A 25,365-nucleotide genomic window follows, 5' to 3' on the forward strand; every position below is an offset into this window, starting at 1 on the left:
CTCTTAGACAGACCCACTGCTGGCCAAGGCCAAGCCCATCAGTGACGGTTGGTAGCGCCTCTGTGATAACGTATTTCAGAAGGGGAAGAAAAAAAGCTGCAGTAAAATGGCAGTGAGGAGAGAGGAGTGAGACGATGTTCAAGAAACAACTCTGCAGACACCAAGGTCAGTGAAGAAGGAGGGGGAGGAGGTGCTCCAGATGCCAGAGCAGAGAGTCTTCGCTTGCAGCTCGGGACGAAGACCATGGTGAGGCAGGTTGTCCCCCTGCAGCCCATGGAGGTCCACGGTGGAGCAGATATCCACCTGCAGCCCGTGGAAGTGACCCCACACCGGAGCAGGTGGATGCCTGAAGGAGGCTGTGACCCCGTGGGGAGCCCATGCTGGAGCAGGTTCCTGCCAGGACCTGTGGACCCGTGGAGAGAGGAGCCCATGCCGGAGCAGGTTTGCTGGCAGGGCTTGTGACCCCGTGGGTACCCACAATGGAGCAGCCTGTTCCTGAAGGACTGCAGCCCGTGGGAAGGATCCACGCTGGGGCAGTTTGTGAAGAGCTGCAGCCCGTAGGAAGGACTCATATTGAAAAAGTTTGTGGAGAACTGTCTCCTGTGAGAGGGACCTCATACTGGAGCAGGGGCAGAGTGTGAGGAGTCCTCCCCCTGAGGAGGAAGGAGCGGCAGAGACAACATGTGATGAACTGACCATAACCCCCATTTCCTTATCCCCCTGTGCCACTTGGGATGGGGGTGCACAAGGCAGAGAAACAGGAGTGAAGTTGAGCCCAGGAAGAAAGGAGGGGTGGGGGGAAGGTGTTTTAAGATCTAGTTTTATTTCTCACTGTCCTACTCTGATTTGATTGGTGATAAATTAAACTCCATTTTCTCCCCAAGTTCAGTCTGTTTTGTCCGTGACGGTAATTGCTGAGCGATCTCTCCCTGTCCTTATCTCGACCCTCGAGCCTTTCATCAGTATTTCCTCTCCCCTGTCCACCTGAGGAGGGGGAGAGATACAGCGGTTTTGGTGGGCACCTGGCATTTATCCAGGCCAAACCAAAACAAAAAGGAAGACCCAAACTTGAAAGTAATCAATGTACAGGCTTGGATTTTGTCATTAGCGTAGCATCAGTCCAAAGTTACAACAGCTATCACTCCTGCCAAGATATTAATTTTGTTTTAGTGTAGAAATAACACCACAGAGAAGAATATTCTTTTGCTACTTGGAAGCTGCAGATCAGTGCATCAGCAACAGAATAAGCAGAAAAGACTATGACCGAGGTGGAACAAGCTATAGGGCTGTAAGGCTGGCAAAGTGCGTGGTGTTGTACTCCATGAGCAATTCCCTGGACTGTACAAACTGCACTCCACAGAATACTCCTCTGTAAGATCATATTCTTCTTGAAACATTCCATTTAACATGGAGAGCACTGGGAGAAATCTCAGGCTTATTTAATTTTAGCTATGAAACAAGCTATAAAGGCATAGGAAAATGTGCTTGTGGAGAACTTTCTTTTAAAGGTTCATTTTCTATAGGCTCAATATGGTATTACTAACAACATTCTGATCAAAAAAAGAATGTTACCAAACATACATTTATTAACACTTCCAAGTTTTCCTGTCTGCATCTTCTCCTAAATGTCAAACACCATTCTGTTTTGTATTGGCATTATCTTGAGACATTACTGCATAAATACAGAACTCTACTGACATCACCCGAGAGCTCCCCTTCCAATGAATGGCTCAATGCCCAGCAGTCTGTAATTATTCACTGAACCAGTCATTAAGGAATTACCACTCACTCCAAAAAAAACTTCGTTCCCCCTCAGTCTCTGTGGAAGGAGTGGAATTTGCTAATAATTCTGTAAAGTATAATTTGAATTTCCTAACTAATTGCATTAACAGACATTCCTGCATTAAAGATTGTGGTCACAGTCTCACCAAATCTAGTAATTTAAGTTTTTTAAGTTGCAAAAACAATACTCTGTAAATGGTATTGAACTGAAACAAAAAGGCTGCAAACTTCACTGTTTCTACCAACTGAACCAGCAAACTAAAGAAAGCAGTTCTGAGAGCATAAGGATTAATGAAACCTGCTGTCACAGGACTGGATTCCTTGGTAACTGGTAAGACACTATCCCATCTGAAGTCTCCCCCAGCTGTGCTTTGTCTTTCTCCCCATGTAGAGTCACTGGGCCCGATAATGGGTTAGAGTTTGCAGTACAGCCCTGGGGATTTTCATATGGCATCGTTCATTCCCTCAGCCTCTTAGTTTCATAAAACTTATAGAAATGTGGGTATCAGACTTCTGTCTCTTTCCCCTCCCAACTCCCTTCCTCCCAGAAAAAGTTCTGCTGAAAATTAGATGAAAGCACTTAAAAGAATTATGGAGGATGAGGAAGGTAGGTAGCCATAGTTGCTATCTTGGATTTTAGCCAATGCAGCAAGACCTCTCTGTATTATTAATGAATATTCTGGGTAACATATACTACCACACCTGCAAAAAGCCTACTTCTATACCCTACGCAAATGAAATAGTTTTACGAGCAAGCGTCGTAAGGAGTAGTATTAGTATCCAGAGAATGTGGGAAGAGAAAAGAGGGATGACAAGAACAGTATAATTTAATAGGTACAGAAAGAATCAGTATTTGTGTTTTCAGAAAGTTCCTGGACTACTCCTTGATGTTCACAATCCAATTTCTGTGTTAAATTTTCTGTTTCCATGCTATATTTAACAAATCCTATCCCCCCAAGTTTCTGAAAGTAACTGTCAGATTTCTACAATTGTTTTCCTTCTTCTGTGTACTTTGGTTTTATTGAAAGAAATCCTAAAAAAACCTAAAAGTTAGTGATGGCTTCACAAATGAAATCCCAATTTGACTGCATTCCATAATCATTTAGTGAAGCCAAGTGTTACACAGTGCCACTGTTCTCTAGAGTTTGGAAGTGAAAGTACAGAAATTATGTGGCACACCATGAATTCAAAATCACTGTCTATAGAGTTTATGGGCTAGAAGTACCTAGGGTTATTGAATTTAGCCTCTTTAAGGGACTAGCTACCTAAAAGAAGCCCAGACACATGTAAAGTACTTTCACTAAATGGTATTTATTATTATTTTAAAGGGAAGACAATAAGAACGGGCACTTGACACGTGGCTTGTCTATGGGGTTTGACGCATGTTGCTGGCTAGCACAGGACAGCTGCCATTTTCTTGGCAAACCTGCAGCGTTAGGGCTAAGTGGTACGATCCTTCAACATTTACTCCCCCCCTTTCTCCATATATGCTTAATGATGGCACTGAATAAGGGATTTTCAGATAAAACTCTCCCAGGCTTTGGCTGCTAAATGTTGTATCACAATCAGCATATTATTTAAATATAATTATCTATATTCAGCTTTCATAAGGGAACAAAAAAAAAAGAGAGAACTTGTCATTTAATAGGACGTCTGCTTTAGAGAAGGTGTATAATTATACTTTTAAAATAAATTTTGGTTCCAAATCTAACCTTAGCTTAGAGACAGGGCTCTTTCCAGTGAAAAGACAGCTCTGTTCCACAGCAACCCATACCTAGATTCCCATCTTGTGTATGGTCTGCTATGTTGAAAGCAGAAACAGAGCAACAATTTCACAGAAGTGTACTACTTCTACAAGAGACTGTTTTGCTATACGATAGTATAGCTTTTGCACAGACACAGATGAGCAATAAAATAGTATTAACTCTTGAAAGCCAAATAACAGAAATACAAATGTCCATGCCGGAGAGTGAGCTGGACAGTATTTTAATCTGTACTTTGAAAATCCCTTATATAGCTTTGTCTGTCTGATGTTTCTGAAGTGACCACCTCTATAAAATAGTAGTGTAGAACAGGTCACTTACCTTTTCAACAGTTAACGTATTTTTACTGTGAACATACTAAATGTAGTACTCCTAGTACTAATGAGATCTTAATGGAAATTAGCAGGCAATTCAACTGGTTAAACAATGAAACAGAACAAAGAAAATGACCACCTGAGATTTTTTTTCTAACTCCCCCAAAATTAAGAAGCTGCATAAAAAAGCACTATGAATTTGGATATCCTTCAGCTCATAACCTATACAAAGAGATCATTCACTAAGACTAACATTCCTTCTGCATTATCTGAGTTATATTTTACCTAAAGAGATCTGCAGAACTAAAAGCCAAATAGTTAAACTTAAATGAAGTTGTCATTCCCACAGACAACTACTGAGGTTATTGGAAGTAACTATAAATAACAATAAATGTTTTGACATTTTGAAATTAACACCCTATGCAGGAAACAAATCACAACATTTAAGTATCCACATGGTGACTCTGACATTAGGAAATGGAAGAGGGTGAGCTACCATTTACCACCACTAGTCACTGCTCAACCTAAAGAGAGTACTGAACAGCAAACAAAACATCGTTAAGAAAGGAGACATCAACTGCTGTGTGACTTTACTTGCAGTTGGTGCATGGACCTCTTGGCTTCTGAAGGGAAAGAGGGAGTTAAAGCATCACTTTTCAGGATGCTCTGATACTCCCTATGAACAGCTAAACCCATTGCTATAGCACCTCAGAACCAGAAAGACAGAGAAGGGCCTCAAGCAAGATGGGAGCTGTCAAGCTCCTCATGTGACACACATCTGGCAGCGCTGCGGAGCATTCCCACATCCATCTGAGCCATGGGAAGGCTGCTGTTACAGGGTTCTGGGAGGATAAGGCCAGGTATGCAGCACCGCAGTTTGTTTGTTTAGAATGGTGTGGTGCTCTGAACCAAAGGGCAGGGTTAACACAATACTGAACGAGTACAGTGTTTTGTTCAAAAGGAATGGTTTCAGCGTTTGGGCAAAGTGTGTCCACTGCAGCCTCTATACGGCAATCCAGCAGCACTCCTTTTAGAACAAAGATATGATGCAAGAGGCGAGCCCACGGAAGAGTTTGAAGACACAAAATACACCCCTCAACAGGAAAAAGGAGCTCTTCCTCAACTGCTGGATTACTGGAAAAGCCCAGTCTATTGAGGATTCACAAGAGACTGGCAGCTTGGAAATGCTCTGTGCAAAAAGAAAAGGCTTTCTGCAGAAATGTAGAATAGATGTCTGCTTCGCATCAGGACTTTTAGTGGAGGGTGGAAGCTGTGTGGGCTTTGCTCATGAAGCATCTTCATATCCTTCTAACCTTGCCCTTAATTCAGGATTCATACTATAAGCAAGTTTGTTTTCCCAGACATTTCTGTCAACAAGTGCCAGCCTGCACAGCCAGTGCTTTAAAGGTATCAATACACTTCTCATTAGAAGACACAGCTGAGTCTCTGATGTCTATTCTTCAGAGAACTTGTTATAACCACTGTAGTAACTGTTTTTGTAATAGTCATGTCTTCTCTAGTCACTGCTATATACAACAGCATGTACACTGCTTAACGGGGAAAAAAAGAACAAAACACTGAACAGTCATGATCAATCAGTAGTCTGTGAATGTTTTGGGCCAAACTGATGGGAGCCACTGTAATCCTCACAGATAACTTTAAAATGAAAAAAAATTGTAGGTTCAGCCAACTTTTAACTGAAGGTTTGACAGCCAAATAGCTCTGTGAATTACCTGCAGACCAGTATGAGCCTTCTAAACAATCAACGGTACAAAGGCAACGATGTGGAAGCCCCTCAGGTAAAGGGCTTTCTATCAAACAGATGTCCAATTTCTGGCAGAAGCTTAATCCTATGGAAGGGGCTAAGAGTGAGATTCATTGGACTAATATTAAATGCCTGTGTACACATACGTAGGTAGGTATCCATATGAGGTGAATCATGGGATCCATATTAAGCATTTGTTTTACAATGAATGCAACTAGCACCTTCAATGTGCTTATCTCTTCTAAGTAGTAAAGTCTAGAAGGTGAGCAGAGATCTTTATTATACATACATTAAGTTAGGTGATATTAATCCTACTCTAGATGACCTAAAAGGATTCTGGTCCATTGAATTCTTAAATTCAGCATATATAAAATGCTAATCCACATAAGACCTATTCCCCTTAATATCTTTTTTTTTTTCCCCTGCAGATACACATCTTGCTAGATATTATTTTACTAGTACTAATGCCTTCGAGGTCAAAGCAAAACAAAGACTTTATTCTTATAAAAAAAAAAAAAAAGACAAGAAAAGGCACACAGACAGTATGCAGTACATTGTTGTGTACTTTTTCAGTTAAATGGGCACCAGCTGTGTTTTTTAACAAATAGCTCCATGGTGCAAGGCAACCTTCATTCATTTATAAGGGCTGAAATACTCAGCTGAACTACAGATTTCAATGGCTAAACATTTCTAAGTAATTTATTATAGTTGCTGCAATTCCTAACAGTGAACCATGAAACTAACATGAAGATTCATGATCTTTAGCTAGTTAAGAGTCAAGAAATATAGATCATCTTTTCCATATTAATATATGCCTAATCTGATAAAATACATACCTTTGTTATGCTAGGGTAAGAACTAATGTGAGCCTTGCTCTTCATTGTTTTAAAACGTCAGTAAAGGTAATGGTTAGCAAGAAGGCAGTAGCTAGCATTGCCGCGATTTATCTATGCATGTGCTGGGCTGGGGGAATATGATGGAATTACGAAACCACAACACGGGCATGAAGAATCAGATTTCAGGTGGGAAGATACCATCCAAAAGGGTACTCTGTTTGGAAGACAAGACCAGGAAAAAAAAAAAAAAAAAGCAGATGGAGATGGGGAGAAACCAGCAACTACCTTAGAGAACTCAGAGTTCAGTTAGGGAAACCAGTTAAGCCTGTACAACCAGAAAGGTAACTGACTGTGGTGGACCCCTCCAGCTGCTCTACCAAGAGCAGGCTAACTGGACTCAAGGACTTCACACAAGGCCATTGATCTGAATGAGGGGTCTGGCTCGCTGAAAAGACACATTACGGAGTGGGGGAAAGCCTCAGACATCTTACAATGGAAAGATAACCTGGTCAGGTGCTTAACAATATTTTATACTAATTCTTTGTATGGCAACTTATATTTACTAGTCACAGTCTAAAAAGACTGCTTTTAACATTAAGAAGCCTATTTACTAAGAAAACAGATACCACTTTCCTCCTTCTGGAGGATTCCATCTTAAATATTTTAATTTTCCTTCCTTAGAACACAGTATTTCCACCACTTACTGCTGAACCAAGATCTAACACAATTATGATGCATACTTTGTTTCTAGGCAATACTCGTATCGTTACAATACCCATTTTCCTCTGAAACTGTAATGCATGGGGTTGTCTTCGAAGACCACCTTTATTCTTACCTCACTGCAAGACATTTGCTTAATAGAGTTATCCTTCCTATCACAATGTTCCCATTCCCAACTTAACTAAAGTTTGCATTTTGTGATGTTCTGCATTCTGACAATTTGATTGATATGTTTACAGTATCTACAACAGCAGTTTGTAGGTAACAAAAGCATTTCAAAGGTAAAGCACACTGTTAGAACAGCAGAAAGAAAACATTATCATGACACAGTATCATGACAGCATTTAAAACTTAGGCTGTATGATAACCTGTGTGGACAGAAGGATGCACCAGCATTTTCACAATGTTTCTTCCAGACCTATTTACTAGGATTCTTCAGTGTTTCAGTACAATGTGTAGTCTAGCTATCAGGTATTTAGACATCCTTAAACTCTTCCTTAGTATCTAAAAAACAACTGTCCCCCCTTCAAAACACTTTCCTCAAATTTCTGAGACATTGTAAGCTACTAGACAGATGCAGCACTGGTTGTATTGCATATCTATTCAGCAGGTTCTGGTGGAATGGCTCAACTGTCTGCATGTGACTACCTTTTAAAATCATGCAGTCGTGACTCATCATGAAAGAATGTGTTGCAGCATCCAGAACAGAAGAGCTTGAGCTTATTACTGTTTCTTCTTGGGCAGGGGCAAAGGCAGTACTGGAAGGAAGAGATTTGCCTTTTTTGATAGCAAGATTATCCACAACTCTGTGTTACCAAATATTAAATATTGGTAATAAAATCACATTACCCTCTCGCAAAAACAAAGCTGCTGTAGTATAACATGTTTCTGCTAAGATCTCATATTTCACATGCAAGCTTGGATTTTATCAAAAATACCCCCAATGACACTATACTTCTCAGTATTTGCAAAGATAAATAGATAAATACCACTGGGTCAGCCTGAACATGAGACAAGCAGCTTTTTAATAAGTATTTGCACCTCTTTGTGTCACAATACATTAATCAGTACTTCATTCATGGTATTTCTGGTCTACTTTTTGACTTGTCAATAATAAATTAAAGTTTCCATGCATGTTTTTCCTGTGGCAGGCACTGAACATCTACTTTCACATTTGAATTAGTTTTCCCAGCCACCAGACATTCTGCCTTTCTTTTAATTACCATCTAGAAGCAAAAAAAAAAAAAGCACAATTTGACTAACAGCATTTCAGTTTTTGTAATTTAAAAGCAATTCAATTTATTGTATCTCACATGATAAATTCACATTTTATATTGCATATCATTTCCCTTTGGTTTCGTCTTAGTCTCTGCCTTACATTTTTCAAGGTTTCCATCATTTTTGCTTTCTGTTCCCATGTGTACACTGACTACTTCAGAAGGACTGCCTGGCTCTGTTGCTAAGCAACAGCATAGCCTACTTCAGGCTTCCTGAAATAATCGTCTCAAATGTGCTTTTTTTAGACTTGTTTCCAGCAGGAATACTTTACTGTCTCTTTATAATAGACCACTGATATTATTACCACAATATTAGACAGTGGTCACATGGGAAGTTTTGGTAACTACTTAAGGTAACAAAAAAACAATGTTACTGCTTGCAAAATTCAGAACATGCCTCCTGCCTTAATACCTCAAATATCAGTATACGTTTGCCATGTATTCTCCAGGTATAGGACAGCCATATATTTATATGGGAAAAAAAAAAAATCTTGACTGCTGTTTGTCTTAGTCATTTCATTCAAGGGGAAAAAAAGGTCAGCATTTAATGGAGAACAAGCCACCAGTCAAAAAAACCCAAACTCTCTTTATATGAAGTCTATTATAAATTTAATCAGCTCAACAGAAGGAACATATTTGCAAGTATTCCATGTTCTAATTCATTAGAAGTAAGTTGATTTCAGAATGCTTTAGGACGAGGTTCCACATTTTTAAAAATCACATTACAGATGCCACAAACTGGGTCTGCATTTGCTTTTTGAGGTACCTTCAAGCAGCCCTTGAGAAACTAGCCCGTGAAACATTCAATCTTTCCAGCATCAAACAGCGTTTTTCTTCTTACAGCCATCTAGTGCTGCTGCAAGAGCAGACCAATGTGTTTTGTCTTCTTATGAATGGCTTATTTGGGAATATTAAATTAATTCATTTCTGTAACAACATGCAGAACACTGTAAACACAGGGCTCTTGTTACAGCATCAGTCAACTCTAGAGGGCCAAATGCCTTACTATGCATCAGGCTGAGGGATCAAAGGAAGGACATGTAATAATACAAAAGAGATTTTAATGAAATGAAGTATTTTACATCATATTCTTTTCCTTGTCCACCTTGGCATGCTCAGCAGCAGTTATGTCTATGGATGCTGTGAGTCAGTCCAGAACTGAGGCAGAGAGAGGAAGGATGCCTCCCAGACCCAGAAAAAATAGGAACAAGGTTTAAATTAAGGCCCTTGCAGAGGCAAGTCCACTGCAGCCTTTTCAAGGAAGAGGGGGAAGAGAGCAGCAACTTGATATTGTTTACAAGATCCTAAGTCTTAAAAACGACTTTTTCTTAAAAAAAGAGTAGACTCTGATAGGCACAGGAATGGGCTTCTCAAAAACAGAACTATGAGGTGGTATTTTCCATGTCCATATGTGTAGCCACACATGCACAGTAGCCAAGCTATCCAAGAATATGATTCAGCAAGGTTTAGTGAGTGTGACTCTCCCAGAGCGATCTATTTCAAGTCTATATTCTTTAAAACCACAGTAGAAGTACAGTTCAGTCTCAAATTAGTATCAATACTGTTTTGAAAGCAAAGAGGTCAAGACCTGAAGCGCAGCAACATTCGGAAGGATCCCCTTTATGGAAGAAAACAGTCCAAAATCTGCAAGTGATGCATGATCAGCTGGAGGAGAGAAAAGTACTAATTAGGAAGTATTTTCTAATATGGAAATCCTTTAGTGTGTTCAGTTTGCATTTTACACTTTGCAGTATTTATGGGCATTTAAAAGACAGGTCAAATAATTTCTAACAAAAAGACAAAAAGGCAGGCCTCACCTTTGCCATGATAAGTTTGAAGACAGGAACTTTACCAACCTCTTTTGCACATCCATGCTTAAAAAAGAATCTAATTAAGCAAAAAGGAAAAAAGCAAAACAACCAACCACCCTCCTTCCTGAACAATCCTTTGTGACCTAGGATCCCTCTGAACACTTTGAATTGAAAAATCTGCACTTCAGAGAGCTGCTCTTAACAATGCTGACAAACTTCTATGTGCTGGTACCAGATGGAAGCTAAAAAATGGCTTGCATATACTAATATTTAATTAGCAATTGTGCTGCATTACACAATCTGTCCATGACACTCAGATTTAAGACACATTTCTAGATGCAAACCTAGGTACCCTGCCGAATATGATACTCAACAGCAACTGAGGAAGATACAGGCTCTGCAAACTACAGCTATTTAAAATCAGTGCTAGTTACAGCTTTGAGTCTGAGAGTTAAATATTGCTTTTGTCCCCAATTTCAAGCCAAACTAAAGCTCAGGTACTTAATTCTTATCCCTCTAATGTCCCAGTTGTTCATCTAAAAGAAGAAAGGGCCAAATGGAGGAAGATAAAAGGGTGGGCAACTTACAAGAGGTGGTAGTGGAAGCACATAAACAAAGTAGAATTTCTTTGACTCTCACAGAGCTCATTGATTTCAGCCAAATATAACAAACAGCTCCATCACTTTAAGAGATGACTTATTACAAAAGCATACAATAGACATTTTATAGTCATGCCAAGAAAAGTGATCCAACCAAACTAACATTTTCTGCAGCTCAAGCTCTTAATTCTAGCTCACAACTCACCCTTTCACACAAGTTGCTGAAGTACTAAGAAGAGTCTAAGAAGAATCAGAACATACAGTTCTTCCTACATGCATAAAAAAAACCCAAAATGCAACGAAGTGCAAGCCATGTTTTCTGGATATGAGTGTAAACACACAGGTATGAGCAGAAACAGAAGAACTTACAGAAACCCCTTCTCCTGTATAAAGTTCCTGAGAGGAATTAATGTTGTCAGATCACTTGAGACCACTTACATACTTGACCTGTATAGCTTACATGACCCTTCAGAAGCCATGCAAAACACAGAATCCCTCCTTTTATCTACCTGCTGGTGCATTGTGGGTAACGAAAGGAAGTACCAGCTGTCTGCTTACAGTAAGAATGTGTATGCGGGCAGAATATTTCCTAAGACTTCCAATTCTGAAACCCAGGCAAAGGGAAAAAACACCTCTCAAGAGTAAGAACCACCCACAGACGTCAGTTTCTGGATACCATTTTTTCCATAAGAGGCAAGCTGCACGTATAACCTCAAAGACGAAGAAGGTAACTATATAAAAGATGTTGCTCCAAATCTAAAGCAAGAGAAAAAAACACACATGCATCTCCTACAGTCACTACAGAAGTGCCTTACTCAAGTAGAAACTAAACTTTAGAAATAAAGAGAATAAAATAATTAAGTAATTGAGAACCAATGAAGAGAAAATACATATAGGCATATTGCGGTAAGAAAGTGCATAAAAATAAACCCAAGTGGACAGCAGGAAGAAACAATAAAGTGCCTTCTGGCAGAGAAGAGAAAGAAACCTCCTTTATAACCATTATTCCTCCTGGCAAAGATTTTGGGATGCCGAGAGCTAGCTGTAAGCCTCTACCCCATTCCAACTAAAACTGTCCACCTTTGGACCTAGAGGAACATGGGAAGGCTCATAATACCAGATAAAATTAGAAGATACCAGGAGGGTTTCCTATACAACAGTTTAAGAGTTCAGGGTCAGGGAACTTTGAAAATGACCTCATCTATCCATGTAAATATACATAGATATACCTGCCGAGATGGGTACCGTTAAATATTCGCTCCATCTGCATAACTACTGGTATTTAGACGTACTTACCAGTAGAGTCTGTGAGCTTAGTAGATTATTTTATAAGCTGTACAAGAATTGCCTCATATTCCAAATGTTTGTGTATTTTAAAAAATTATCTTTTGGTACCTATAATTAGCCTTAAAGAACCACCTGTGGTGGGCTGACCCTGGCTGGCTGCCAGATGCCCCCCCAGCTGCGCTCTCACTCCTCCTCAACAGAAAGGGGGGAGAAAATAAGATGAAAGATTCAGTGGGTTGAGATAAAGACAGGAAGATCTGTTACCAATTATCAGCACTGGCAAAACAGACTTAAAAAATTAATTTACTGCCAATTAAATTAGGTTTGGATAGTGAGAAACAAAGACAAGTTAAAACACCTTCTCTCCACCCACCATACCAACACCCCCCCCCCCCTTTTTCCCGGGTTCAGCTTCACTCCTTCAGTTCCTGACTGCTCTACCTCCTCCCCACCACCCAGCAGCCCAGGAAGATGGGGAATGGGAGGGTGCTGTCAGGTCAGTCCCTAACAGTTCCCCTCTGCTGCATCTTCCCCCTCACGCTCTTCCCCTGCCCCAGCACAGGTCCTTCCCACGGGCTCCAGCGAGGGCTCTCCCCAGGCTGCAGTTCTTTCAGCAAGTATCAGGCAGCTCCGGTGTGGCACTTACTGACAGGCAAATCCCTGCTCCACTGTGGTCTCCACAGGCCGCAGGGCAATCTGCTCTGGTGCCTGAGCACCTCCTCCTCTTCCTTCAACCTTTGTGTTCCCTCTGCTGTTTCTTGCTCTTTTTGTTTCCTCCTCCTCCTCTACCTGTGTGCATTTTTTTTTTGCCCTTTCTTAAATATGTTTTCCCAGATGCGCCACTATCTTGGCTGCCCGCTGCGTGTCCGTGGAGCTGACTGGAACCAGCTGTGTCCATCACAGGGCAGCCCAAGCCTCTCCTCACAGAGGCTGGTCCTGCAGCCACCTCACTGCCAACACCTGGACACCAACACCCAGTATACCCACCAACACAACTCATGTTCATTACAAGACACTAAGTGGGTAGAAACAGCCACGAGAAGCACATACTATGCTTTTCAGTGTCCTCCTTGAAGTTTCACTAATTGCTGAGACTGCCCCTCTGTCACTTTCTTTCACTTCAGACTGGGACGTCACAGGCATGTGATGTCATCATCCATTACATGTGATACCTCACAGCTGATACGATGCAGTCTTTTACCAAGCGAAGGCTATGTGGCAAGTAGGTTAATACCATCAGAGACAGACAATAAGGCACTATTCTCCACTCGCCAGTCTTTACTATCACAGACCAAGAAAATCACAGTGCATTCAAAGGTCATGATCACTGTAGCCACTTTTACAAACACCAGAAGCAATGTGTTCTTCCCCAGGACTGAAGCCCTTGTTCTACACCATAAAAGACGAGGAATCTTTTCTCTGTTATTTGAAGTAACTTAAACATGAGATTAGCTTTGACGTTTTTAGGTTTCTGTACCAAGAAAGGTAGCAAACAGTACATACCAGCTTTTGAGGCCTATAGCTACTTCCAAGAAATCATTCACTACAGAATCAAAATCACGAGTTTTTTCAAGATCACACCACATTATTCAGTTGAATTACGGCTTCCCAGAAGAGCAAGAAGTGCCAAAGATGCAAGTACATTGCAAGAGGTGACGCATTTGCTTGTGGGTTAACTCTGAACACTGGTTAGCTTGTTTAAAAAATAAGTACTCCACAAGAACAACAGGTAAAAAGATGACACTTGCCCACATGCAAGTAACATGCCAAGTTTGGGTGAAGGAACACAGTATGTATAAACTCGCATTTTCAGTTTCAGGTGACCAACAAAGGACCTCATGCTTCAGACATCAGTTAAGAATGAACTTTTAAAAAAGTATCTTGGGATAAGTAGTGAAATAAGCTAGCAAGCGCAAGCCTCTTCTCACTTCTGAAAATTTCACTTAATGTAATGTTGAAATGTAGGACACCACCCATGAAATTTGAAGATATAGTGCAAACTTCAAGACCTGAAGTTGATGAAAAACCCACTGATTTCAGCCGAGTCAGAAATTCACCCACACTATAAGAAACATTAAGGGAAGAAAGGGATGGGGGGGAGAAGACAAAGACGTTTTTATTTCTACTACTAGGCAATTAAAGCCCACATTTTCTAGCACGACTATTTATGCAGAATTAAAAACTTCGCTGAACGTGTGCTTCATAGGCAAACTTTCAGTATTTTAACTTCTAGTGCAATGTCTTTGAAATTTACCATCCCAACCACCAGATATGATCTTTTCTACCCTTCCCTTGAACAAAATTTTCCATTGCTACTGCATACCTTACACCTACAGCCTCTTCATGATCTAACAGAAACAGCATCATTATTTTCAAATAAATTGTACTGATGTTTGCATAACAGATAATATTCCATATTTGTTTTCATCATAAACCCCAGTGAAATCAGAGGTGAACTAAAAATGGGAAGACAAGATGCATCTTCATTTCACAAAAGCTTTTCAGCACAGTCTGAGTGAAATAACATTCAGATGAGAGAGATCTTAACTACACCCTGCTCAGCCTAGGTGCCTTTCTGTTTTAAATCTTTCTTTCCAAAATGCTCCTCCTTCCCCTAAGCAACTTGCTTGTTAAACCTTTGTCAGAAATCTTTGACTTTCAGAATCAAGCAATATTTCCCCCCTTTTGTATTCTGCCACTCTTCTTGCTCAACATCCTACAGGGATTATTCACATATTAATATTCAAATATTAAAATAAATGAAAATTTAAAATATCTAATTCTATTAGTAATTATTAAATACAAACTTATTAAATACAAACTTTTTAAAAAGTTTAAACATGTAGAACACTGAAAGGAAAAAAGTAATCAAGAATCTGGAAGGCTAATTGAAATAGAAAACTATTTCCCCAGAGCTGACCTTTGGATGAAGACTCACACACTCTGGGCACTTCAATTCTGTGTGAAGCACCGCTGAATGCCCATGTCTTGACATGGGTCCCCTCCTTTCCACAGAGCTATTCTGCATGATGTCACTACTGGAATAATGTATTTGTAATACATCCAGACAACAGTGATCTACATATGCCAAGGTGTTGTTTGGGAATCACTACAAATCTTTTGGCCATTTGGCCTGTGTGCCAAAAGAAGTAAACTTTTCTGTAAAGACAAAGGGATTTTGGCTGTTTCCCTGAAATTCCACATACATCACATAACGTGACGATTCTTAGGTTCAATAAAGCTTTTTTAAGTAAATTATTCTCGTTTGGCATATCTTGGTATACCATTTAAGGGACTACCAAAGCTAATGGGTTCAACAGAAAGCAAAAACAAGCTTAATCAAGTTTCCCCCACAAAAATAATAAATACAGATGGATTTTTTTTCTTTTCTTAAAAACGATACATAAACTGCAGGGTGTGTAAAGGTGCACAGATTCTCCAAGTCTGACAACTGGAAGAGGATATTATTTGAAGACAGGATTAAAATGAAGAGCTATGCCATCCTCATGACAAAAACAGTAGCATGGAAAAAAGCAGACACCATATTCACCTTAGGAATATAAGCAGAAATAGGATTATTTATTTTTAAAAAACAAAGCAACCCCACACACTCCCAGGAAAAACACAACAACGCCTCTCCCTCGCCTCTCATCACTCACAACCCCAAACAAATACTTCTTTCCCAGTTTAGTTTATTTGAAACATTTTCAGTCAACTTTCCAGTTAAATAACTTGAATAAAAAAGAAATAAAACCAAGACCACCACCTGTTCTGGTTTCGGCTGCCGCTGGCAACAAAAGCGCCACGCGGCCGCCCCTCCCCCCGCCGGGGTGTGGAGGAGAATGGAAAGAAGCAGGCAGAAACTGGTGGGTCGGGATAAGGGCACTTTAACAGAACAGCAAACAGAGGTAACAGTAACAACAATGATACAGATAAGGGGAATACACCACAAAAACAGACCCGCTCTCTCAGACCGCACCGCCGCCGCACGCTCCCGAGCCGTGAGTGAGTTCCCGCCGCGCCGCCCTCCCCACCGGAACCCCGCATGACGGCACATGGTATGGAACACTCTGTTTGGCCAGGTTGGGGTTGGGTCCGCCCACCCGGCTGTGCCCCTTCCTGGAGTCCGGTGAAAATTAACCCTGTCCTGGCCGAACTCAGCACACCACCACACAAAAAACTCCCAGGTAAGCTAAACAAAACAAACCACCATTCTAATTTCATTCAATAGAGATGGTGATTACACTGCCAACAAAGGGAAACTGGTTTAGTCTGATTATCAAGCATGTAATAGAATACTCCAGTGAGCTCTAATGTTACCGCATAAAGTTTTTATGAAGCTGCATAGCGTTGTGTCTTGCAGATGCTACAACAGTAGTAATCAAGTATTTCAGAGCTAAACCTTGCAACTCAGACATTTTTGCTCTGTTCAGCTTCATATTGGGTTCTTTGTTCTGCACTCTTCCTATTAATCTTGGGCACTATAAAACAATAATACGGCAGAGGAGTTCCAAAGACAGAACCACGCCTGATGCTAAATAAAGAATGTTCTTTCTTAGAAACAAAGGGCTGATTATGTACACCTAGAAGAGTGACTACCTTTTAAGTCAGCTCACGTGCTTCATTAAGAAAATTACTCAGTATACTAATATAGGCTGAATATCTTTTTCCTTATAACACACAGAGACAAAAACACGCTACATTGCAAGTCTATTTGTACCTGCTGTGAAGCAGTCTTGAAAATACTGTGTTGATCATGGTTAACATCAAATAGATCAGCACAGAATTTAGTAGCTATAATCCTATGCTAGTTGTGTTATAAGAAAGCAAGAATTATAAGTAGGTAAAAGTATAAACTATAATAGTACACGATGATTAGACAAAAAAACTGTGCTGTATATGAAGTGATTACTTCACGTTATGACACTAGGAACAATGCTGCAAATACACCAACTTTTGTGATTCTCAGAAAAAAACAAAAAGGTGTTGTCTCTATCCAGAACAAGTATTTTTCACTAGCTTTCCTTAACAAGCCTGTGCAGAAAGACTTTGACAGCTATTGGAAATGAATATACTTCAGAAGAGGGAGCTACAAGGTCTCCTAGGACAGTGTTGGCAACATTCACAATAAAAAAACCAACGCAACACAAAAAAACAAGTGTCATGAACTTCTATACTCTTTGCTTAATTTCTGTTGTTTCTTGTCCCACACCAGTACGGTTTGAATGATATACAGCTACTAATTTAAATTAATTTACTTCCCAGGGTTGCTTTAGATTTCACAGATTCCAGCATGTGATGGAGCTTTTCTTAATATTTTTCCATGTGGGTGGATTTGATAGAAGGGTAAGTTTCGTTTGCAATGCCTGTTGTCACCTATCTGTTTTTCTGCACCAGAGTAACGTACATTAAACAACGACAAAATCATTAACACCGAAATATGGAATTGCTTATTTGGTTTGCATCTCATTGTCTTAGTGAGAATTTCACTTCACATGGCAGCATGAGGAAAATAGAAGCAATCTCTTCACAAAGAACACAGTCGTCATGTCTTACAGGTTCAGGCAAATACCAGCTTGCCATAACTCTGTTACTCGCGTAGAAGTTTGAGAACCGTATCATCATGGTACTTACGTATTTTTCTGCTGCATTTGGACACTTTCTGTGGGGCAGGTTTAACTGAAGCTCTGTCTCTTGCATGATCTTAGATCAGCTTATTCCTGTGAAATAAGCACTGAGTGACACAAAAGCCTGTGTTGTGCATAACACCTAGAGCTAGAAAGACTTCCAGAACTGCTTATGTATTTTACTCCAGAGTCAATTAGAAACAACAAAAATAATCTAAGGAGCATGATCCAGAAGTGGAGGCTTCCTGTTTTTCAGCATACAAATCACAAGACTACAGCATCAAGCATCCTCTTGTCTGCAAAAAGGCACAGGCCAGAAGAAAAGCAATTGTGCTTGTACACAACAAACCAGTTTCAACATACCTTTTATACTGGTGGTTCTGTCCTCTCTGCTTGGACATAGGTTCAGGTTCTTTGAGGCTGAAGACAGTCTGGAGTCCAGGTCTCCTTCCTTGACATGAAGCTACTAGATGGAAGATGAGCAATAAGATTCTCTGCTTCCCTATCTCCACACAGAAGGTATTAAATTAAACTCAGGCCCTGAGTCATGACTGCTAGGTCTGTATAGACACACCTAGTAAATCTACAGATCTCTTTGAATCCCAGAAAACCTTTGGCTGGAAAGGACACCTGGAGGCCATCAAGTTCAACAACCACTTGCACAACGCTAGGCTAACTTCAAACTTCGGTTTGGTTGCTCAGGGACTCCAAATGAATTTTTAGTATCTCCAAGGATGGAGGTTCCCCACGGACTTTGGACAACCTGTACCAGCACTAAACCATTCTTGCAGTGAAAGATTTCCCCTTCACGTAGTTGGACTTTCTCTCACAGCAACTTGTGACCATTGCTACCTACTCTTTTATTGTACACATCCAAGAAAGGTCTACCTCATCTCTTATAACCCTTCCTTGGGTAGTGCAGTTAAATCTCCTTGTAGTTTCTTCTCTACACAGAAGAAACCCAGTCCCCTCTGCCCCTGCTTGTGTATCATGTGCTCCAGCCACATAACGATTTTGGTGGGTGCCAGTAAACTTGAGTTCGTATGTCAGTATCCCTTTTGTACCCAGGGTTCCAAATGACTGCAACAGCACACTGCTGCCTCATTATTAGAGAGTTTAGGGTCAGAAAGTCCTAGTCACCAGATCATAAACAGTCTTAGGTGAGATGCAGATGGTATGCACATAGTCTGGCCAGCAGCTCTAGATGCTTACAGTTTTTAAGTAAAATAGGAAAAGATTACAGTCTTGAATTCATTCTCCTAAAAGGTACATGTAGTTCCCAGATATTTTATTGGCTCAAGAGCCCAGCCTCATTAAAAGTACTGTAGAACCAAAGGGTACTGGCTGACAGAAACATTGTTTAATCCATTATTAGGGAGTTTGAATTAATTTGGCCTGCTTGAGACTTGCTTGTTCCTGATATATAACACAAGCAACTAGATATTGTCCTTTTAATCACACATCTGCACAGAGTTTATAAAGTCAGATTTTAGCTCTCTACTTGCTGGAGGATAACAGCCCAGGTTTAGTCTAAAATTGATACTCCTTTGTATCCTGGTACAATTCAAAATGTTAACTTTACAGGCCAAAGCTATTAATCTACAAAGGATTACTGTACAACACTAATCCACAAAGGATGAGAGTTCTAACTCTGCACAAGGCAATCTGTCCTCTCAGCTTGTGGTCTCAGGCAAAGACTACCTTGGTATCTGCTCACAGGCATAAAACCTAAGCAGGCTGCCTGCATGAACCAGGCACGGAAAGATCCAACTGTGAGATCAAGACAGCATGTTTTAAATTACAGTCTGTGTAATTAGGCACAGTAAAGGCCACCTTCTCTTCTGGAGAAAGACCTGTTAATTACTTTGCTGTCTGTCTTCTGCTGCCATTTCTCGCCCCGAAGGACAAGCTGCCCTTCACCTTTCTCTTCCCCCTGCTCAGACTTCAGTTTATTTCCCCTTCAGAAAAGGGGACCAATATCGACTCCTCCACTCCCCAGATCCCAATATTCAATTAGGAGCATGCCCCTTGATATTTTTTAAGCCCAAAACAGTGCTACATATTGAGTAACAATTAAGATTTGATTAATTAAGGTTGCAGAAAGTAGAAGTATAATCTGATACAAAATTAATGCAAAGTGTTCTCAGGATAGCAGCTTTAATTAATTGTACTGGAGAATTTTCACTGGTTGAATTCTCATCAGATTCACGCATACAGTCAAAAATACTTAATTTCTCAAAAGAAGATGAAGATTTGCATATTTAACTCCTAAATTTGCAAGAACACACATTCTTTGGCCTTGAGCTTCGTTATAGCTGAAAGAGAAACACTGCTGTGTATTTTGCTACTAACACATACACATTATCTAATAAAGTCTTACGTGTACCTATTATCTACAAGCTGGGTAGCATACTACAGAAGGTAGAATGATGATCTCCATTATAAGCTGGCACACAAGAGAAAGCCTTAGGAATATACAGGGCAAGTAGGCATTGAAATAAGATCTTATTTTAAAATAAATTTTTCAAGTAATAAAATAATAAAGTAGTAAGAAACTCCATCTGTTAGCAGCATCTGGAAAAAATGACATCATAATGCATTTCTGCAGTGAGATTTCCTCATTAGCGTCTTGCAGTTATGAACTTTTAAAGCCTATGAGTTTGTTTTTCAGCTATGAATTTGTAACAGAAGCTGGGGGAAAAAAGCAATAGATGTATAGTATGGAGCACTGACTCAGACATATGGTCCAGAGCACAGACCTGACCTTCATTTCTGTCCTTTTGACAGAAAACAAGAAGGGGAGGGGTACAAGAACAAAGTGAGAGGAAACTGCTAGAGGCTGAAGACAAAGGATTCTACAAAGGCAGCTCTCATATGGAGTTCTGGCCACAGCACTGAAAAACAAGTACTTTATAAATTAAGGGTTTTTTTCTGTTGTTTTGTTGATGCTTTATATTTTTAATAGCTGCTTCTCAGAGACTCCTCAAAAGATCCTACTCATTATAACTGGTGACCTTTTTTCGCCTTTCTTCATCTGTTTTTTCTGTGTTTCTCATGCCAGTGTCAATAATTAATTTGAAAGACCCAGTCAGCATCCTCTGGCTACAACTTATACAAGAGGCTCTCTTCATGCTACTAGAAAACATGCATATGACACAGCTGGCAGTCTTCTGTTTTCACAGTGGTCAAGTCTTCACTATATCTACTACAAGAGAAGCGGGGAAGATAATGTGACATTAAGCGCCCCTCTTGATTTTTAGGCAACATCCTGATGTCTGGAAGAATCTTACCCTGTTGTAGATCAAACAAGGAGCTGTAATGGAGAACAGTCTGTACCGAAGTTCAAAATGCAAGAAAACAAATAAAACAAAGTTCATCTTGTCCAGTACAAAGTAGAAAGAACTAAGACACACAACATAATCACAAGGAATTAATGAGGTGTAAAACATTTAAATGAGGCAAAGTGATGAGTCACATGGAAAGAAACAGAAATGTACAGTTTCAGTGTTTCAACAGTTTCACAGTTTTCCAGAAAGGAAGTGATCATTTTGGTGGGTTTAACACAAATTTGCAATGAACATTTGCAGATGCATTACATATAAACAGCCACAAAAACACTAGTCATATAGGTCTTTAAGATGGCCAGGGAGTACTCTTAATCCTCTTTGTGCTGTCTTTGAATTCATCTAGCAAACATGCTCAGTGAGCCTCATGAACAGGTATTATAGCACACTGTTGACAAATTTGCTATATTTAAACAACATTCTGACTACCAGCACTTTTGAACAAGTAAATTTAATTTGCATTTCTTTGGTTTCAAAGTTTTATTTTAAGAGAAAGATTGAATGTTTGTGTGTCAAGGTAAGTTAGCAATAGGAAAACAAGTTTTCCCATTGGTAAAATATGGAAGCTGTATGAAATCATGTAGCTCTCCAGATACTCACAGCTCTCTAGAGCACTTCTGAACTCTGTTTCTACCTTCTACTGTAGGAAAAACTTCCCCCTTGCTTGTCTTTCTTGGTGTGGGTGGAAGACAGGGAGGAGAGAGAAAGGTAAGGGAACACCCACAGATAATGCAGACCATTGCAGAGACTGAGCAAGAGAGGGAAAATCATATACTCGTCAGACAGATAGTCGTCAGTATTTTCTGAGCAAATAAGACTCTTGAAACTACACCATCTTCTAGAAATCTTTTCACAGTGAATCCAGAAGCAGCTGCTTATAGTGTGGGCCAGTACGGATCTAAACGTCACCATGAACCTGTTGAGAAGACATTCATCACATCTATATGAAAAGTAAGTCGGTAAGACATAGGTATGAACTTAACACATCATACGCTCTGCTGTAACTATCTACCACCGTGTTGCCTGGCATCTGGAACTAACTAGCAAACCTGGCAGGTAACATAAGAGGTGTCTGAGTTGCCAGACATGAAATAACATTAGCTTCAGTTTTCACCAAGTAAAATAGACTAATAATTTTATTTCCTTCAGTCAAACTTGTAACCTCCAAAATACATAAAGCCAGCATGCCAAGGTCTCTCTGACAAGATCTTTTTTTCATTAACCATCAGTGTTTTGCATTAATTATAATCCTGTCCTTCAAAGCTGTAAGTGAAAAGAGTATTGCTTTTTCTACTGTTTTGCCTGGGATTCATATCAGATCAATAGACCTTGGTAACTAAGTCATTATATTTATTCTTCTTGATAAAGAAGTTTTTTTGAGCAAGTCGGACAAACAAATTTCACTCTTTTTGGTAGCTTACATAACCATAGTTACAGAAACAGACTAGCAAATTGGTCACAGAAGATGAGAAGGACACCACAGGAGTTCCACAGAAATAAACCGACTTCATTAAAAAAAAAAGTCTCCCCTGTAGAAAAAAAGTCTCCCTTGGAGACAAAAATTCTTTCTTGCCTATGTCTTCTCCTAAGAAGCTTAAAGAAGGAGTCAAAATTATTTCAGTTATTATTTGAAGTAAAGCCATTTTAGTTCCCTCAAAGCACCTGCCAGAACATTTGCATGTTGAGACAAGCTTCAGGTGTAAGTATGTACTTCTCCTTCTGCTTCAGACAGATGAGAAAGCACCAAGCACATCCTCTTCCAAACAATTGTAGAAATGGAAATTACTTGCCAAAACAAGTATTTTCATCAGAAGGCTAGGGCTAAGCCGTACTGTCTGTTAGATCCTGCTAGAGCGGCTCCAGCAAATAAAAGGGCTGGAATATTGCTCAGTGCAGGCAGAGTAGCTTCTGTCATTTTGAGATGAGAGGAAACTCCAAAAAAAATTTGTCTGTAGAAAAAGCAGCTAAACATGCCAGTCAGTGAGACCAAAAAAGAGATGGCAGTTATGTTCAAGTTGCATGTTTCATGAGTACTTTGAAGACTTGTCACGATTAAATGTCAGGATGAGACCTAGGCATTCCCATTCTCTGCATCGCCATTCCAGTTTCCATGGAAAGGACATGTACTTGTGCACAGTCCAAGTAGGTGTGCCGCGGACGATCCAAGTGCAGATGGTGAGGCACTCAGCTTGGCATTTTAGAGCTTATTCCAGTCTTGGTTTATTCTTCTTGTGTTCAGAGACAAAAGGATTTTCAGAGGACAACAAAGGATCCTTCAGCAGTAACTGAACTCCTGGTTATTGTCAGACATAGTTGTGTGTAGATTTCCCAGGTGAAACCAAGCAAATGACTAGAAAAGCCAGAATGTTTTCATTAAGTTCCATGTGAAGCTCTCAAAGCAGTCAGTAAATAGGTAAGGAGAGACACAAAGAGAAAGTGACCTGTGTTCTGTTTCGTTAGGTTTTGAACAATAAAGCACTTGAAGGAAGAAGATTTGAAATAAACTTGTGAATAGTCAGCCATTTCAGTTAACAGACAAGCCAGCATTCAGCAAGGCCTAGCATACAATCTTCTTTATTTATAGAAGCACATGGATACTGACTTCAGCTATGTCTTGCTCTCAGATGTCATCCATGACACCTTAAATAACCAACAGTTCTGGTCAAATATGTCTAAAACCACACTCAAGGGTAGGAGAGAAAAGACTCTGTTCACACACAGCTGATTACAGGGAGGTACACAACAGCCACTTCAACAATTTTTCTTTATCCCTAATAGGCTTCTTTTCCATCTCTCTTTATACTTGCTCACTTGTAAACTGAAGACCTCCCAATCAACACTTTCAGTAACTAAAAGCATTTGAAGAATCTTCTCTTCTGATTCCCATTTTACATGTTAACTTCCCACAATTAATGCCTCTTTCTTTAGCTTGCCTTTAGCTTTCCACGGCTGCTCCTGCATGGAATAAACTCTTATGCTTTGCTATTTAATCCTACTGAATCTTTTCATGCTTCCCTGAATACTTTTTTATTAAGTGATACATCAGCTGGGTTGAATATAAACAGCCTCCATGCCAAGTGTAAGAGTTTTAACTTTAAATGAGCTGGCTAGTTGGACAGAAAAGTAGAAACCCAAAAGCAAAACAAAACAAAGCAAAAAGCCCAACACAGAAGCCTTTGTTCCTTAGTTTGTAAGAAATCTTGATGCCCAAACTGTAAGACAGAAGCACCTGACTACCACCCAAATACATATACAAGCAGAAAAGAAAGGAGGGGAAAAGTTCAGAGTAGAGAGTTACCATTATTTTTCATTACTTAAATTTTGCTATTACTAATCTTTATAAAAGGAACAACTTCTTCCCTCATATTGATCTCACACTCATTAGTTCCACAGAGCAGGCACTTTGTGTGAATGAGGAGGGAAAAACTCACCCACTGGACAAAAACCCTGACATATCAACATCAGTATGCGTATACAAATCAGAAGTTTTTAAGTCCTATATTTGACTTATCCAGAAAGTCCCTCACTTGATCCACCCTCCCATTCTTCTGGTAACAGTTAACTCTTAATTATGTTGTCCTTTCTAAACTGTCCAGATCACAGAATCGTAGAGGTTGGAAGGGACCTCTGGGGATCATCTAGTCCAACACCCCTGCCGAAGCAGGGTCACCTACAGCAGGCTGCACAGGACCTTGTCCAGGCAGGTTTTGCAGATCTCCAGAGAAGGAGAATCCACAACCTCCCTGGGCAGCCTGTTCCAGGGCTCCGTCACCCTCAGAGGGAAGAAGTTCTTCCTCATGTTCAGATGGAACTTCCTGTGCCTCAGTTTGTGCCCATTGCCCCTTGTCCTGTTGCTGGGTACCTGTGTAAGATCTACGTCCTCACTTACACAAGAATCTCCTAAGAGACAACCCCTGGTGAAAATAAAAGCCTAGTATTTTGGCCACTGTTATCAGAATGTTAATTACTTTGATAAATTACCACTACATATGGAAAATCAACAAAACTGAGGTGCTAAACTGTGAATTCTCCTGGATTTTCACATCACACCTTAACACAAAATAAACACACGTAGAAAGTAAAACTATTGAAAGCCTCAACAACTGTGAGCCATCATACTCCAAATGATTTCTGTATATCTGCCTTCCTTGACAAGGCGTTCAAACGTGCTTAGAGAATAAAGATAAATTAGAACACTTCACTGGAATTACTGCTCTCTGAACACAACAGGAATACTTCA

General features: G+C 40.0%; 1 protein-coding gene across 7 annotated transcripts in view; it reads right to left on the minus strand.

Annotated features, from left to right (window-relative positions):
- PKIA (cAMP-dependent protein kinase inhibitor alpha) overlaps positions 1–25,365 on the minus strand; it is a 45,288-nt gene that overhangs the window by 9,939 nt on the left and 9,984 nt on the right. The window contains exons 2-3 of one of the 7 annotated variants that reach the window (XM_075415969.1): positions 18,145–18,244; positions 17,789–17,874 (exon numbers count right to left, since the gene is read on the minus strand). The exons of 4 other annotated variants lie outside the window; for them this stretch is intronic. In XM_075415969.1, the coding sequence (XP_075272084.1) occupies positions 17,789–17,854 (66 nt within the window). In that variant the 5' untranslated portion in view covers positions 17,855–17,874; positions 18,145–18,244. Of the gene's footprint in view, positions 1–17,788; positions 17,875–18,144; positions 18,248–25,365 lie in introns of all 7 variants that reach the window. 2 more of the 7 variants (XM_075415971.1, XM_075415974.1) reach the window with 2 other exon arrangements.

The sequence above is a fragment of the Opisthocomus hoazin genome, chromosome 3 (genome assembly GCF_030867145.1).
Source record: "Opisthocomus hoazin isolate bOpiHoa1 chromosome 3, bOpiHoa1.hap1, whole genome shotgun sequence".
NCBI classification, from domain to species: domain Eukaryota; kingdom Metazoa; phylum Chordata; class Aves; order Opisthocomiformes; family Opisthocomidae; genus Opisthocomus; species Opisthocomus hoazin.